General features: G+C 39.2%; 1 protein-coding gene across 1 annotated transcript in view; it reads left to right on the top strand.

Moving 5' to 3' along the window:
• Nucleotides 1–16,652, top strand: part of LOC306771960 (glutamate receptor ionotropic, NMDA 2C-like) — a gene marked incomplete at both ends in the record, with an annotated part of 64,010 nt that overhangs the window by 10,110 nt on the left and 37,248 nt on the right. The window contains 3 exons of the mRNA XM_079261327.1: nucleotides 11,078–11,143; nucleotides 11,774–11,962; nucleotides 13,034–13,374. Of these exons, the coding sequence (XP_079117453.1) occupies nucleotides 11,078–11,143; nucleotides 11,774–11,962; nucleotides 13,034–13,374 (596 nt within the window). The remainder of the gene's footprint in view (nucleotides 1–11,077; nucleotides 11,144–11,773; nucleotides 11,963–13,033; nucleotides 13,375–16,652) is intronic.

Raw genomic sequence — 16,652 nt, 5'->3', positions numbered from 1 at the left:
TGGGTTTGGAGATCAACTCAGACAAATATTAGTGTTTATTCAATGCGCTATTAATTCAGTCGGAGTTACTTATTGATAGCCCACCACTGAAGAATAACATTTTATAGTTGACATATAATAATAATGATAATAGTAATAATAATATTAATAAAAATAATAACAGTATTTATAATAACAGTAATAATAATAATGATCATGAGATTTAAATCAAAATAATTGTATTTGTGTAATGCTCAAACAAATCCATAATAGTCCAAATTATAACAATGTTCATAACAAGGTAAATATGTTTGTTTTATGACTTTGGAGGTGTCCCTGAACAAGTAACATTAATCATACAAAATAATTGTATATGACAGATATCAATTGTATAATCAAAAAGATTCAGCAAAAAAATAATTTTTTTCATGATTTAAAAGCACAAAAAGCAGAAAATATTCTTGGAGCACAATTAAGTGGTTTAAAAAAAGAATAAAAAGAAAAAAATATTTATGGTGAACTTTTGATTCCCAATGAAGCAGTTTTTTTTTTTTTGTTCCACCCACATTAAATAATGAGTGATTATGACTGTAGGTGATGATAAAGTCTAGAATAAACAAAGCTGACAGCGTAATTTGCATGCTAGCAAACAGGAACAGAAGTGTCTTTTAAGTGAGCACATGATGGATTTTTGAAGTACAGAAACTATTGAGCTCAAGTATTTGAGTATATAAAGTCATTTATTACAATTTGAGGCTGTCAGTAGTAGATTAGATTTCCACGGTTACAGTCTGGGAACTGGCTGCAGTCTAAGGTCACACACTGAAGTGATGCAACGAGCCAGACGTCTCTTACTGGATCTTATTTGGGGGTTTGTTTCTGTGGCCAGACTGACCTGCTTTTTCTGTTTGTCCTTCTGTACACAAATCTCGTCTCTCCACCCCTCCCTCACTTCTGACTCTCTCTTGGCCTCATGATCCAGAAATCAGACTCCATAAACAGGTCATGAGAAGCCCAGAGCCAGTTTTTACACAGTTTTCCCATTGGAAAGCAGAGCCCACGTTAATGGCCAGGTCACCTCCAAGCTTGACAGCAAGGGTCCAGCAATTTCAGAGAGGTAGTTGGTCACACCGGTAATATTATCACACAGTGTGCAGGGTGAGAATTAGATAATTGTATGGTGCAGGGATTGACTGGAGGCTTTCTGCTTCTACTCACATAATTAGAAGCTAAATGTCTAATCTATGACAGTGTTTAAAGGAGTGCTATTATGGTATTTTGAGTTTTCTGAGCTTTCTACAGTGTTACAGTGTTGAATCCTCATCAGACATGTGAAAGGCACTGTTTTTTTTATCACCTAAACGCATGTTTGAGTTTGAGTTTGAGTTCCAGCACTCTCGCCATTCGGTTTCCATGGTGACGAAAAACGTGTTGTTTTAGAGAGTTTTTTTCTACTTGGAAATCCTTGTGACGTCCCGGGGGATAAGGTTCAGTGATTGGTTACCTTCTACTGGTTAACAAGGGCATGTACAAATACATCAGGCGGGTGGAAAACGTCGGATAAAGTTATTTCCAACGATGGCTGGTGAGTTTACCAAAGAGAGACATCCTGCTGCATTCGTTGCTGTGGGTTGCTGTTTTCCACTTTGTTTTCAGGGTCTGATTCAGGTTTCAACATGTAGGGCTGTATGCTATGTGTTGACATTGTATTTTGTTTTTTTATTGAGTTCATATTAGCCTAATCCTTCTCTTTATGAGATGTTACAGTGACGGCCAAAGCAGTTGCGGTGCGCGCTCCCGATGTAGTGCAGTGGCGGGAGGCGGGGCTTAATGCGGAAGTGTCTCAATTCACTCGTTTTGCCCACAGGCTGATCTGACAACCTACGGAGAGGGTCTGTCTGAAGTAAATAAAGCGATTCGTGACAATAACTCCATCAATCCCAGCTCTTCTGGTCTCAGAAATAAAAATAAATTAGCCTGGAATGCACATAATAGTTCCACTTTAAGAATCTGTTAGTACAAACTACATTGAAAGTAATAGTTTTGCTTTTAATTCTCAGTTTACCTGATGTACTTGTCTTTTAACTTTTTTGTTTTGTTTGATTTTGTTTGTAGCTAACAATGAAAATAGTTCTGTTTTTATGCACTGGCGCTTTGAGATCTCATTCTGTAGCTTTTACAACACAAGTGCTGAAGTCCTGAAATGTGCTGGGGTTATTCCACAGAGGTGGCGTTTAAGTCATACAAAGTTTTAAGCCTTCATTTTGTATTTTTGCAGAGATTTTCCACCCATCCCTTTGTAAAATCTCTAGAAACTCAGCAGCAGAGTTCCCTTTCCACCTAGAATTGTGCAGAACCTAAATTTTGCAATAAAAAAAAACACCTACACTTAGAAAAAACATTCAAATTTCACTAAAACGTTTTCACGCTTTTATTAAGGTGGTTTATTCAAACATATCAAAGTAGAGGTGTATTGCTAAAGTGTAATGGAAACACTCCTTTTTCCTTTACGTATCATGTGACCAGTTCATTTCTGGTAAAGATGGCGGGGTAGGGAACAAACAACAGCAAATTTCAGAGTTTTACAATGAATTACAAAAAAGAAATGAAGGAGAGAGGCTTTGAAAAGCCATGGTAGATTCATTACAGGAAGTAGAAAACCCCAAAATAACGCCACGTGGCTACCTTGCAAAAGCCGTAATTCTTGTAAAATCTCATCTGGCTGACGAGATTTTACAAGAACTGAAAATATTCTCAACACCATTCAGTGAAAACACCTGCAAATCACAGCTGTTTTTTTTGTTGTAACTTACAAGTGTTGCTTTTATTTTGCAAAAAACTAATGGAAACGCAGCTACTGAGTACCTAATAAACACGTTTGGGCCTATAGGATCATTTTGACACTGGCAAGTGTTGTGTTTACCAGATGTGCTCCAGATGTTGGCCTGGATGTAGATTATCACAAGTATTGTATTGTACAAGTATTATAGTACCAGAATGTACTGTAAATATGATGGTCATGTGGCTGAGTTTTGGTCACCTCTATCACAAAGAGTCAATGCTGTGAGTCAAATATGGGACACACAACACTGCTGATATAAACCATGTGTCCAAACATGTTTTGCTATCTGGACAAGATGATACCTGAATGTTGGAGCAACTATTATGTTGCATTTGTTGCCAAGTTCATTCTTTTCTTTTTTCTGGACTGTGAGCTGCTCTTTGTTCAGTATGTGCTTTTGTGTTTACTTTCACATATATGTGGTATTAATATCAACTCAACAAATGTCATCAAAGAAAATGAACCACTTTAAAAACAATTTTCTAAACACGTTTGAAAGGAAACAGAAAATTTGCACAGTGCACTTTTTGCATCACATTTAGTCTCCACTGAACACTAGTCGGACGCAGCTGAAAGTGTTTGTATGAACAGCAACTGCAGGAAAAGACTGGATCAAACCACCTGCATATTCTCTTTACATCAGTGTTCATGTGTGACAATGACTAAGAGCTCCTCAACCAGCCTTAATAAAACACAAGCACACTGTATTTTTAAAGATATTCATTCTAACTATCGCTTCCGGAAATTTCAGATTTGATTAACAAAGCAATGATTATCCACCTTTACGTTAGTTTATTGTATATATATATATATATATATATATATATATATATATATATATATATATATATATATATATATATATATATATATATATATATATATATATATATATATATATATATATGTTGAAATGGGTGTGCCAGCAGTAATTATGTTTTGTCAGTTGTTTTATAATACAAATGTAGGTTGAGGTGAAAAAAGGTGTGCACAGATGACTACAAATATGAAAGGCAGATGAAAAGAATAAGTGCTTTTAGTGGACATGAAAGAACTAAAAATAGATCCAAGAACAGTTGCTGTTAACACAAAACTTATTTGTGCATTTATATTTTGTTAGGACTGAACCATTTTCAGAGCTGCACGGTGGTGGAGTGGTTTATGCATGTTCTCCCTGTGCATGCGTGGGTTCTCTCTGGGAACTCTGACTTCCTCCCACCGTCCAAAGACATGCATGTTAGGTTAACTGGTTAATCTAATTTGTTCCTAGGTGTGAGTGTAAGTGTGAGTGGTTGTTTGTCTCTCTGTGTTGGTCCTGCGATGGACTGGTGACCTGTCCAGGCTACCCTGCCTCTCACCCAATGATTTCTGGGATAGGCTCCAGCTTCCCTGTAACCCTTAATTGGACTAAGTGGTTAAATTAATGGAAAGATGAAACTTTTTCAACAGCCTAATTTTTATTGGCAAACGAAAGCTCTAACCCTTTAACTTGCCTTGTTATCACCACATATAGATCTGTAGATTATATCTGATTAAGGAGACTGGAATGTTTGAGTTTTTTACAACTAAGAAAAACTCTTGGAACTCTTGAATGAAACCCCCTTTAGTTGGTATAATAGTTTTTGGCTTATGCATTTGTACATTGCCATGTTGATATTTATTATTCTGTATGCACTTTAGATGAGACAGACACAGGTAGAAACGATCTGATGTTGTAAGAGAGGGGCTAGTAGGATCCAAAGAGCAGACAATGTCAGAGCACTGAGAGAGGTTTATTGGGTCTCCACTGATCCCTGTGAATTCTCCAGCAGGACTTCAGAGACTGGCAGACTGGTGAGCAGCAGGAGGTAGGCAGGCAAGCAGGAGAGCAAGCGAACGAGCGGGAAGGCAGGCAAAACTGGCAGACTGGCAGGTAGCGTCAACGGACTGGCAGGCTTTCTCTGGCAGGAGGAAGACAGGACAGGTTACAAATCGAAGGTGTGCACAAAGCAATCATCAGTCACCATGGCAGCAGTTTTACAAGATGTTTTAAGTCTGAAAATATACTCCAGAGATATCACCTCTTTCATTTCAGTTATAGAGAAGGGCGGTGCGGCGTCTGCAGTAATGCGGGCTCTGCGCCGGTCGGTCGTGGTGAAGAAGGAGCTGAGCCAGAAGGCGAAGCTCTCGATTTACCAGTTGATCTACGTTCCTACCCTCACCTATGGTCATGAGCTGTGGGTCGTGACCGAAAGAACGAGATCTCGGATACAGGCGGCTGAAATGGATTTCCTCCGCAGGGTGGCCGGGCTCACCCTTAGAGATAGGGTGAGGAGCTCAGTCATCCGGGAGGGGCTCAGAGTAGAGCCGCTGCTCCTCCGCATCGAGAGGAACCAGTTGAGGTGGCTCGGGCATCTGGTCAGGATGCCTCCTGGACGCCTCCCTGGTGAGGTGTTCCAGGCACGTCCCTCTGGGAGGAGACCCCGGGGAAGACCCAGGACACGCTGGAGGGATTATATCTCTCGGCTGGCCTCGGAATGCCTCGGGATCCCCTCGCAGAGGTGGAAAATGTGGCTGGGGAAAGGGAAGTCTGGGCTTCCCTGCTTAGGCTGCTGCCCCCGCGACCCGACCCCGGATAAGCGGCAGAAGATGGAGATGGAGATGGAGATGGACTGAATTCAGTGTCTAGTGTGTTTTACCTGAAGAGGAAATTAGGAAACTGATTTATCAGGGAGGGAAAATCGGTGCCTTTGGATATTTTAGTAATCTATGCGGATGAATAACAGATTAAAAAAAAGATTTCTTTGCTTGTGCAGCATTGATTTGAGTTGTTGTATGATACTGTGGCCTCGTAGATGGCAATGTTTCTCAGACAATGGTTTAATTTACATCTGTAATCTTCTGATGATGAATATTGATCTCAGTTACTATTAGTTACGGTTGGACTTTTCTGTTTCTGTAAATGCGCAACGTTAAGTTAGATTCAACACATGGTGGTTTTCTGCACTTCAAAGGTCACTTAATGAAGTTTAGATGATAGTTAAGCATGACTGATATCTGCTGTTCACTGCAGCGGCAGCCATGGGGGCCATCCTACTTCCTGCACAACGAGAGGATCTGTTCTGTAAGAAGCGCTTCTTTTCAGCCATTCCTTTGCACAGTCTCATAATGTGTTGTTGAAGCTGATGGTCCTGATCCATGTCCAGATGTAAATTAATGTTTACATTTTGAAGTTCCTTAAAATACAATCATTTTAAGCTCCTGGTTTGATGCTCTAACATTTCCAATCTAGCAGAACAATTGTGTGTGTCTTAATGTTGCAGCATGTTGACTCTACTGGTTTAAAGTGAGTCGTAGACGTCTACGACTCACGTAGAGTCTCAATCTTTTTTTAAGATCTTGCCATGGACTGTTGTTGTCCATATTATAGTGTTCACAGTAAATCAGTACTAAATAGGCTTTGTGAAGTTACAGCTTATAAGTGGTTTAGATATGGGGAAGCTTGTGCAAAGGAAGCCACTGGTTCAGATATGAGGAAAACACTTAAAATTCATACTCAAGAAGTAGAAGCACTCACAGAACCCATTTACTCAGTGGACAACATCAAGTTCACTAGGGATGATGTTAGAGGCAAGTTGGCTTTTTCTTCTTTTATTAACTGGTGTAGAGTGAAGCAGTTTCAGGGTCGGTGCAAACCTGCACAAACAGACCAATGTCTACAGTGATTTGCAGCACCTACTGATGGTATAATATGAATTTGGATTTATGTATCTGACTGGAACATACACAACAGTACATTAACCTCAAGAGGAAGCATGCTTTGTTCCAGGCTTCAGTAAAGCTGCTAATTTCCATTTGCTGTCCCTCGACGAGTTGATGCTATATGACCAGAACTTTCCATCATCAGGCTGATGCAGCCTTGACTGTACTTTCCTGGTGGTTTTATGACCAAAAACAGTCTTGATCATGCAGGTAAACAACTCACAGATGACTGGGATGCTACCATAAGTCCTCATTACCTCAATACAAGTGAAAAGACCTGAAGAAGGAGAAGATGAAGGATCTAAAAGAACAAGCAAAAAAAAAGAAAAAAAAAGAAAAAGAAAATAAGTCCAGTTACCTTGATGCAAGTGCATAAGGAGAGATGGTAAAAAGACATCTGCATATGAGATGATTTTGGCTCCACATGGTTGACCGAAGCCAGTCTTTCCACTGACGCGGTGGTACGGCACAAAGCTTCCCCCTCACGGGAAGAAACAAGTGTGTGTGCAGCCACCATGTCCACCATCTTCCTGTCACATTACCATACGCTCCTGCAGAAAGACTGCTAATTACGCCTGTGTATGACAGCCGCACTGCCAAGGCGATCGGAACAAGATGGCTGGGTGGAGGCGGATGAGACAAGGGGAGGGTGAACTCTGTCTCTTCATGTGGGTGTGTTACTGTAAGATTTAGACATCGAAAAGAAGGTCACTTTGTTGTAGTTCACAACTGAGGAGACAGTGAAGGTCCTGCCGTATGTTTGATTTAGACTTTAATTAGGTGGTGATAAAACGCTGACTAGACCAAAGGGATCGCTGCATTAAAAGTTTGTTTAATAGCAATTCAGCAATTCACTGGCATATCAGCTGAAGCGGGGCAATATATGTTAATCAGGCCTGTCAATCCCTAACCATTTTTTATTTATTAAGTAATATCCTGGCATGGCCGCGCTGCTATTTCTGCAGTTATTTTGGTGTGTAGCCCAGTCAGTGGTGTGGTGGCACTTCAGCTCTGGAGGTGAGTCTCAAACAAGCTCAGACAGAGATAAAACTAGTAAAACTCAGCGAGGAGGAGTCTAGCTGTGATATTCTTGTGGTAGTCCTTGGGCTGCGGAGCTCTCTTGGGCTTTGTGGAGGCTCTGAACTGTGGGAGAGGAAAGATCAACAGAAGGGAGAGATGACAGGTAGTCACCTCTGAGACAAGAACAGACTAAAAAGATCTGAGATTTGGCCCCAAGTGGTATCTGATGGTTTAACCCTATCTGTTCTCTCTTTTCCTTTCTGCCTTCCTCTCATGCATGACTTGTCACATATATGTGCATGCCATTTTATTTTAGGCTTCCACTGTGCATTGATGTCTTCAGTTTGGATAGGAGGACCATGTACTGGCATAAAAACTAAATGGTTTTAGCCAATGCCTCCTGCTATTTGCTGCGTGTTAAATTCTAAATAACTTCCTCCGTCAAAGACCTGCATGCTATTCCACTTTCCTATATCACAGGTCTGCTAAAGCCATGGAGCACCATTAGGCGGTTTGATCTCCAATTAACTGTTTGGGAAGGGTAGGCTATTCAGACTAAGACTGTTTATGATTAATTATTCACCTGATCCAGCTTGGGGTTCAGATTACTCTTATTAGAACTACTCAAGATGGATCTACGAGGTCCAAACGTGCCAAGTTGTGTTCATTACATAAACTACTTGGGCTGTGTCTGAATGTCTACACTAAGTCCCTAACCCCTTATTTACGATATAGGGCTACGCTACATAGCACACTCATTGTGTAGGCACGAAGCTGGCTTTTTTCATATGGGCCTTTTCCATGAAACAAGTATTTACAATAACTGCCAAATATAGCACCAAAGTCACCAAATGCAATCTATTCCCAATCAGTGCACAAAGTAGGCAATATCAGTCACACTGGATGAGTAATCCATACTGTATACTGTAATTAGATGATAATTATGATTTATCTAATTTATTTATGTTTAATAGGGGAAATAACTGTTTTGATGGAGGTTGTGTTTCTAAGCTGCTGCTGGAGAGACTTTAGGAAATCTCTGTGAGAGTCCTACGTTGACCCAGTCAGGACCTGGGTTTAACATGGTTGTGCATAGACTATTCTCATCCAAACCTGTTAACTTCAAGGTTACATTCAAGAAGAATGGGAGGAATTTCCAAAGGAAGGGTGTCTTCATCTAATTGCTTTAAAGGGGACTGGATAGTATCATTTGATTGTATTATATGATCTAATAGAGAAAAACAGGATCTGTGTAATGATGAGAAAAAACAAGAAACAACTAAATATATATTTAAAAAAAACCTGATACACAAGGACTGTTAAGAAGTTTCTTAATATTGCATGTATTTTAACTTTTTTTTGCATAATTTAACAAATTTATGCTAAAAGTTAATGCATGAAGACAGCAATTAAATGAAGTTAGGAACTGCTTCACTTAGAAAACTAGATCTAGAAGCAGCTTTAAGGTAATGTTTTTGACTGCTTTGGGGTGTGAATACCAGCCTGAAACTGAAACAAAACATCTTTGATATTTGTCTCTGGTCTGTCCTTGTTACAATTCCACAATGTCCAATATTCCTCCTCCTCTTGCTCTTTTTCTGAAAGCTAGTTGAATGGGTTCAGCACCCTCTTTGCTGTCAACACATACAGCAGTGAGTGGGTATGCAAATGTATGCAAACACACACCGACATACAACGGTGGACCACCCCTTCTGACAGAAAGAGAGCAGCGGGACTGAGTGTTTGCTCTTCAAAGACACTTGTACCAGAGTGAGGCTGAAAATGGAGAATCAAAGCTCTCTTGTTCAATGAAAGCATCAATAAAGGTGCAGAATGTGATATTAATATTCATGGAGACAGATTTTGATGCAACACACTGCTGTACATTTGCATCCTTAGTACTACGTGATGCAAACTTAGGTTTGAAAGTCTAAAGCCAGAGGTTAATGCCCATGTATGCGCTAACACAAGTGTTTTTAATAACTTCATTGTGTGATCACACGTTTTTAAGTCATGGATTACTAATGCCCGGAAAAACATTGATTAAGTTGTGACTATGCGTTAATAAGATGTGTGAATCAGTAATCACGCTATGACCACAACTTCATGATTATCATGGCCACATTTTAAAATTCTGTTCAAACAGCGTAAAACTGATGCCAGTTTAGTTATTGCATCAAATGAAAATAATTCTGTTTGCTTACATGCTTATGTTTTTCTTAGCTGGACCTGGGATTTAAAATGTACATAATATTGTCTATAGTTTAGCTTCCAGGCTTCAAGCATTAAAGATTGACAGATGCAAAATTTAAACAAACAGCCTTCTTCGCCATGTAGTTTTGTACAACAATTTGTTCATTTTTTTGTTGTATTTCCAGTCATGCATTTTATACATTTTATACCTTTTTAAATAACTGCATTGTCCTCAACTGTAAGAGATCACAGGATATTATTATAATACATTGACAGATTGATATAGCATCATTCATTCTGAACAGGTATATTATCCTTCCAGTGGGTCCAATGTCTTGGAAAACCTCCAAGGGGGAGTGACCAGAAGGCATCTTAGCTGATTCCTTCAATTATGTCAGAGCAGCATCTCGACTTATTCGCTTATTTTGTAGCTCATCCTGGATGTGGAAGCTCCTTACCCAGTCTCTTGAGACTGAGTCTGGCCATATTACGAATGAAGCTCATTTACGCCGCTTGTATCCATGGTCTTATCCTTTCAGTCACAACTCAGATCTCATGAAGGCAGGATTTGGACCAAAGACAGACCAGAAAATCAAGAGATCTGCCTTTTGTCTCAGCGCTCTCTTTACCACAGCGGACCCAGGGAGTGGCCTCATTAATGCTGATGAAACCCCAATCTGTCGGTCCACCTCAAAGCTCATCCTACCATGATTCGCAAACAAGATCCCAAGATACTTGAACCATCTTAGGCACAAACTCATTCCCAACCTTGTGGGAGCATAGCTCCCTTTTCTTGTTGAGAACAATGTCCGACTTAGAGGAGTTGACTTTCATGTTGAAAGCTTCATTCTCAGCTGTGAGCCACCCAAGTGCATCAGTAGAGATATTGCTGTAATTAAGCTTAAAGAACAATATCTCCTGCAAAAAGCAAAACAGTGAGGTGTTTTCTGTTCTCTCAATTAGACGTCTGCGCCTGTTGACACGTACTTAGTACCACTGTTCATCAAAAAGTGCTCTAATTGGTCCACGACTGATATTGTTTTGTTTTTGTTTTTTTTTTCTTTAACCGTGGATTATGGCTTCATTCCTATATATACATATATATACACCTTGAAAGTAAAGCATGTATTATTGTAAAACATCACAGACCTGATGCAGAAATAATTTTGTGCACATTCAACAGTATTTTGAATCTATGCAACCGCAAATTTCCATCCTACTAAGTTTGTCAATTGTGTTTTCATACACCTTTCCCATCCTAACCACTTGAGTCAATAAAAGAGACTCTCCTGTTCTTCACAGGCTGAAGGCTCCTCGTTTTTACAGATGGGGGCATCACTGGAGCAGCAGGTCATCTGCATGTTCAAGGTAAAGAAGTACAAGCAGCAAAAATCTCATTTCAACACAGGGAACATGTAGGTTTAAAAAAACAATTGGTTTAGAGGGTCAAGCTTGACAACTGGGACCTCTCAGGCTGATTAACACCATTAAGGGGCAACCCAGGAGTCAGTGGGGAATCCCTGATTTGAAATTCTGGCCCAGTTTGCACAAACTAATACGATCTGGATTTATGATGTGGATTGTAGGCTACAAATTCTCATGGGGCTTGATGACATCATTGTCACAAATGCTTGAAAATTGAAGGGATAATCCCAGTAAAGTCTGTGATACCCTCATTTTTACAACAATTTTATTTCTCACATGCACATTTATGGTCATTTGGTTTATGTTATGAATAATTCTCGCATTTATTCTTGTCACTAGCTGTGCTCAGCTCTTCCGCATTGAAGTTTGAGGCTTAAATGTATGACGATCACAGCTTCTGGGTTCAGTTTAGCACAGTCTAGAGAGTATTGTTGATATTCTCATCAGGACTCCAAACCATAATTACCTCTCTAAATCCATAACAATGTCTTGTATAGGATGTTTTTAAAATTGATATTTCTAATCTTATCTTGAATAATATTACTTATTCAATTCTCTGTGTGTCCATTGCAGATTTTGGAGGAGTATGACTGGAGCGAGTTTGCTGTGATCACCAGCCTGCTGCCAGGCTATGACACATTTGTGGATATAGTTCAGTCATACACAGACACATCCTACTTCCTGTGGAATGTACAGGATATTATATCTTTGGAAATGTCTGTTGGGGCGAACGATTTGAAGATCAAACGCATTCTGCAGCAGGTATGATTAGACGTCGGTTTGTGTAAAGTTTGCATGAAAACTCGGGTTTTAAACTTTCTTGCTTTGTAATTTTAAGTTTGGGGTGAAAAGCAAAGCTGCCAGAGAAGGGGTGCCCATCTCTAGTCACAATCCTGGCCTTCGAGGAAAACCTCAAGGTTTTCCATGTATCCCTGTATGCATGTAACACACCAGACTCAAACTAATCACTCATATTGCAAAACTTCATTGGCTGTTGGATCAATGTGATGGAAGCCAGGTGTGTTGGAACAGGGATACGTTGAAAACCTGCCGGGCTGCGGCCCTCGAGGACAGACTTTGGGCACCCTTGTGCCAGAGCACATCATCTTTTTGAAAACGTTTGATGATTTCTTTTTATGTCTGTCTAATTCAGCTCAGCTAGTAAAGTATCGTAAAACGTTTTGAAATATCTTTGAAATGACTATATTATATAGTATATTTAGAAACGAAAGCGGCAAAACTGGCAAAATCTACAAACGTTTTTACGTAGAGACCTTTAGAGGCATAACTGTTGCAGCGTTCATAAGTATATTAATCTCATAGTTAAAGCTACTGAACAAGAAGAGATGGTCTCACTTGACTGATTAAAATCAGACTTTAATTTGATTTTGAAGTGGAAACATTTTGTGGAATTTGACCACTATGAGGTGTTAAGGAGCAAACACGATTTTCCTGGTAATTGTTGATGTGCTGGCCTTTAGCAAATAGTTTTTGTCCCTAATATTATTTTAATAGAACCAAAGCTGCCATCATTCAAATTTACTAAATAAGATTTTATAGAACCTGTATTTTTTGTAATCGGTATCAATACCATTTCCAGTGTAGACCACACTTAATTAAAATAAATTCCTAAACGTCCAAACATGAAACTTGACACATTTTTCTAAGTCTGTCCAACAAACATTTAAGAATGTGTGTCGCAATCATGAACATTTTATCTCTGTAACTATGCCACATTTTAAACTTAGAACAGCTGGTGTTATTGGCGTCGGCTGACCTCAAGCAAAACTGTTTCATGAACATAAAACAACAGATTTCCTTCTCTGTCTGCAGGTAGACTCCCAGGTCCTGCTGACATACTGCTCCCACGAGGAGGCGCAGTACTTGTTTCGTCAGGCAGCTCAGGTGGGTCTGTTGGGGCCAGGCTACATCTGGATCCTCCCCAGCCTGGCTGTGGGCAACCCCGACAGCCCCCCACCTGCCACCTTCCCTGTAGGTGTGATTGGTGTGATTACAGACCAGTGGAGGAAAAGCTTGCGGCAGAGGGTGAGGGAGGGGGTTGCTATTGTAGCTAAAGGGGCAGAGAGTTTCAAGAGGGATTATGGCTTCATTCCTGAAGGATATGGTGACTGCAACAAGCCAGCCAAACAGTCGGGCAACAATACTCTGTTCAGGTAAGCCGTACTTAAAATTCTTTTTCCAACTTTTGCATCTCCACCATATCTATATCTATATATCTATCTATCTATATCTATATATCTAAATATATATCTAAATATATATATATATATATATCTAAATATATATATATATATATATATATATATATATATATATATATATATATATACACACAATTCACAAAAAGTTAGGGATATTCAGCTTTTGGGTGAAATTTCACAACAAGCCTAAAATGCATTCAAACCTGTACAGGTGAACTTAATGTGATCTTCTCTAAGCTTTTAAATGCACATGTCCAAATGTTAAATATTTCAATAAATTTTGCACAAGTTGCTGTTCTCTAACAAGGAGCTTAACGGCAAAAATCACGGCAGGTGTGTGATCCTTGAATTGACCAATAAATGTCCTGGTTCAATTAGAGCTGGTGTTTTAACAGTTGTCCTCATCATGCTGTTCATATTTTGACATCATGAGACCAAGACGACACCTAACAATGGAACAACAGTCTCTTGCCACTGCGATGCTTCAAACAGGACGTTCTCAGACAGAAGTGGCCACTGAGCTTGGAGTGTCACAGAGTGTCATCAGCAGGTTGCAACAGAGATATTGAGAGACTGGAAGAGTCACAGAAAGGCCTAGAAGTGGACATCCTTTGGCCACATCCCGTGCTGATGACCGCTACATGGTGAACACTGCCCTGAGAAACCGGATGATGAATGCCACTCAACTCCAGGCACGTTTAAGAGAGGTGAGAGGCACCCAAGTGTCACGTCAGACCATTCGAAACCGTTTCCATCAGCGTGGTCTGCGTGCTAGACGACCTGCACGGGTACCTGACCACACCACCAAGCACAGGCATCATCGTCTTGCATGGGCCAGGGAGCATTTACGCTGGACGAGGAACCAGTGTGCCTCAGTGCTGTTCTCTGATGAAAGTCGATTCACACTGAGCAGAAATGATGGCCGGCAACGATGTTGGAGACGTCAGGGAGAGCGCTATGCATCAGCCACTGTTGTCACCAGGCCAGCTTTTGGTGGTGGCGGTGTTACAGTGTGGGCAGGGGTGTCCACTTGGTACAGAACTGCCCTACACTGTGTGAATGGTACAGTGACAAGCCCATACTACCTGAATAACATCATTAATCCAGTGATTGTGCCCCTACATGAACAGCACAGGCCTAATTTCATCTTCATGGACGACAATGCTCCTGCTCATCGAGGCCGCATCATCAGGGAACGGCTGTTGGAGACTGGTGTACCTCAAATGGAATGGCCTGCACTCTCTCCAGACCTGAATCCCATTGAAAACCTGTGGGATCAGCTGAGCCGTCGTGTAGAGGCTCGAAACCCTGCACCCCAGAACCTCAATGACCTGAGGGCTGCCCTTCAAGAAGAGTGGGATGCCATGCCTCAGCAGGCAATAAGTTGCCTTGTGAACAGCATGAGACGTCGTTGTCAAGCTGTAATTGATGCTCAAGGGCACATGACGAGATATTGAGACGTTCAAATTTTTTGTTGTGGTGTAACTACCATTGTTGTTACCTTTTGTGTTGAATGAATTTTTTGAGATGAGGAAATCAGTAGTGCATCCTTCTACTTAAATGTCTTACTTTTATGATATTATATAACTGTAGCATGAACATATTGCATTTTCCATAAATTTCACCTGAAAGCCAAATATCCCTAACTTTATGTGAGTAGTGTATATATATATATATTTATATATATATATATATATATATATATATAATTTTTTTTAATTTTTTTTTTCCACTGTTTTGCACTTGACAGTTTTGACTGTTGTTTACTTTTGCATGATATTTATGCAAAGAAACATGGAAGATGCACTCACTATCCAGAGTAAAGACATGTGGAAGTTTCTTAAAAGCCTCTTATAAAAGTAGTTTTATAATAATCACAACAGTAATATCACAATTTCACTGAAGTAAAAATTGTTAGCATTTTTCTCATTTATATTTAACTTTTTAGATTCATAGTTTAGTTACTATGATCTAAAGTTGGCTTGTATGTGTATGTATATGTGTTAATACTGGCAAGTGCGTATATGTTTGTACGTATGTATGTGTGTGTATGTGTGTGCATAGAGGTGTGTGTGTATATGTATGTATGTGTATATGTATATGTGTACATATGTATATATATGTGTATATATATATATATTATGTGTGTATACGTGTGTGTATATGTATGTGTATGTATGCGTGTGTATGTGTGTGTATATGTATGTGTGTGCATGTATACATCTGTAGGTTGTTTTCTTTCTTTTTGTTTTTGGGTTATTTTTTAGTTGTTGTTTTTTTCTCTCCCTTTTCTCTCCCTTTATCTCTTTCCCTTTTCTTATGAGGTGTTTCTTCTCCTTTCTCTTTCTGTCTTTTGTCTGTCCTCTCTGGTCCAGCAGTACAAACTCTACAATTCAAACAACAATACAAAATAAACATAGAAATAAAATAAAAATTCAGAAAGTCAAGGGGATCATTATATCTATAAAGCTTCCCTTGGCAGAGAAAATTTGCTCAGCAGAACACAGCATCCAGACCATCATTCTGCTTGCCTAAATGCTGGACAAGACAAAAAAAAAAAAAAAAAAAAAAAATGGTAGCATTAGCTAGGTTAACTTTATCTGATCTGGAGGTTTATTTGAAAGAAGTGGTCTCTGGTGGCCTTGGTTCATATCAACAGTCTGGTGGACTTGCCACCCCTGCAACTTAAACAAAAAAAATCCTATTTAATAAATTTTATCTAAGACTGTCTTTTCTAAACGATAAGTAAATTTGGCACTTTTTGTTTAACCTTCTATTATTTCTAAGGGTGAGCCTCAATTAAAAAATTTAATCTAATTAATTACAGACTTTGTAATTATTTAATTTTGATTAATAGCCGTATAATTGCATAATAAAAATTGCCCCATAAAGCGACGTTTTCTTTTGTTTTTTTTGTTTTTTATGGATTTTAAGGGATCATTAAATCAAATCATAGAAAAAGAAATTAATATTGTAAACTTAAACTTTATTAATGTCTTGGTAAATTAATTTAACTTTGAAACAGTAAAAAGGAAATAGAAAACATCCCTGGCCAAGTGTCATTTTAGATACCTAAACCAACAGCTGCAGCTGTTCTTTAATTAAGATTCTACAACATGTTACAGTAATTTCAACTTTTTAAATGTTTTTATTCACAATCTTCATTAATATACATTAATATCTGATGGTAAACCAAGACAGATCACTTATTATCGTCTTCATTTTGATCA

This window comes from Telmatherina bonti (assembly GCF_933228915.1).
Source record: "Telmatherina bonti genome assembly, chromosome: 21".
NCBI lineage: Eukaryota > Metazoa > Chordata > Actinopteri > Atheriniformes > Telmatherinidae > Telmatherina > Telmatherina bonti.
Note: the sequence above shows the minus strand (reverse complement) of the source record. Positions and strands in the feature narration are given on the sequence as shown.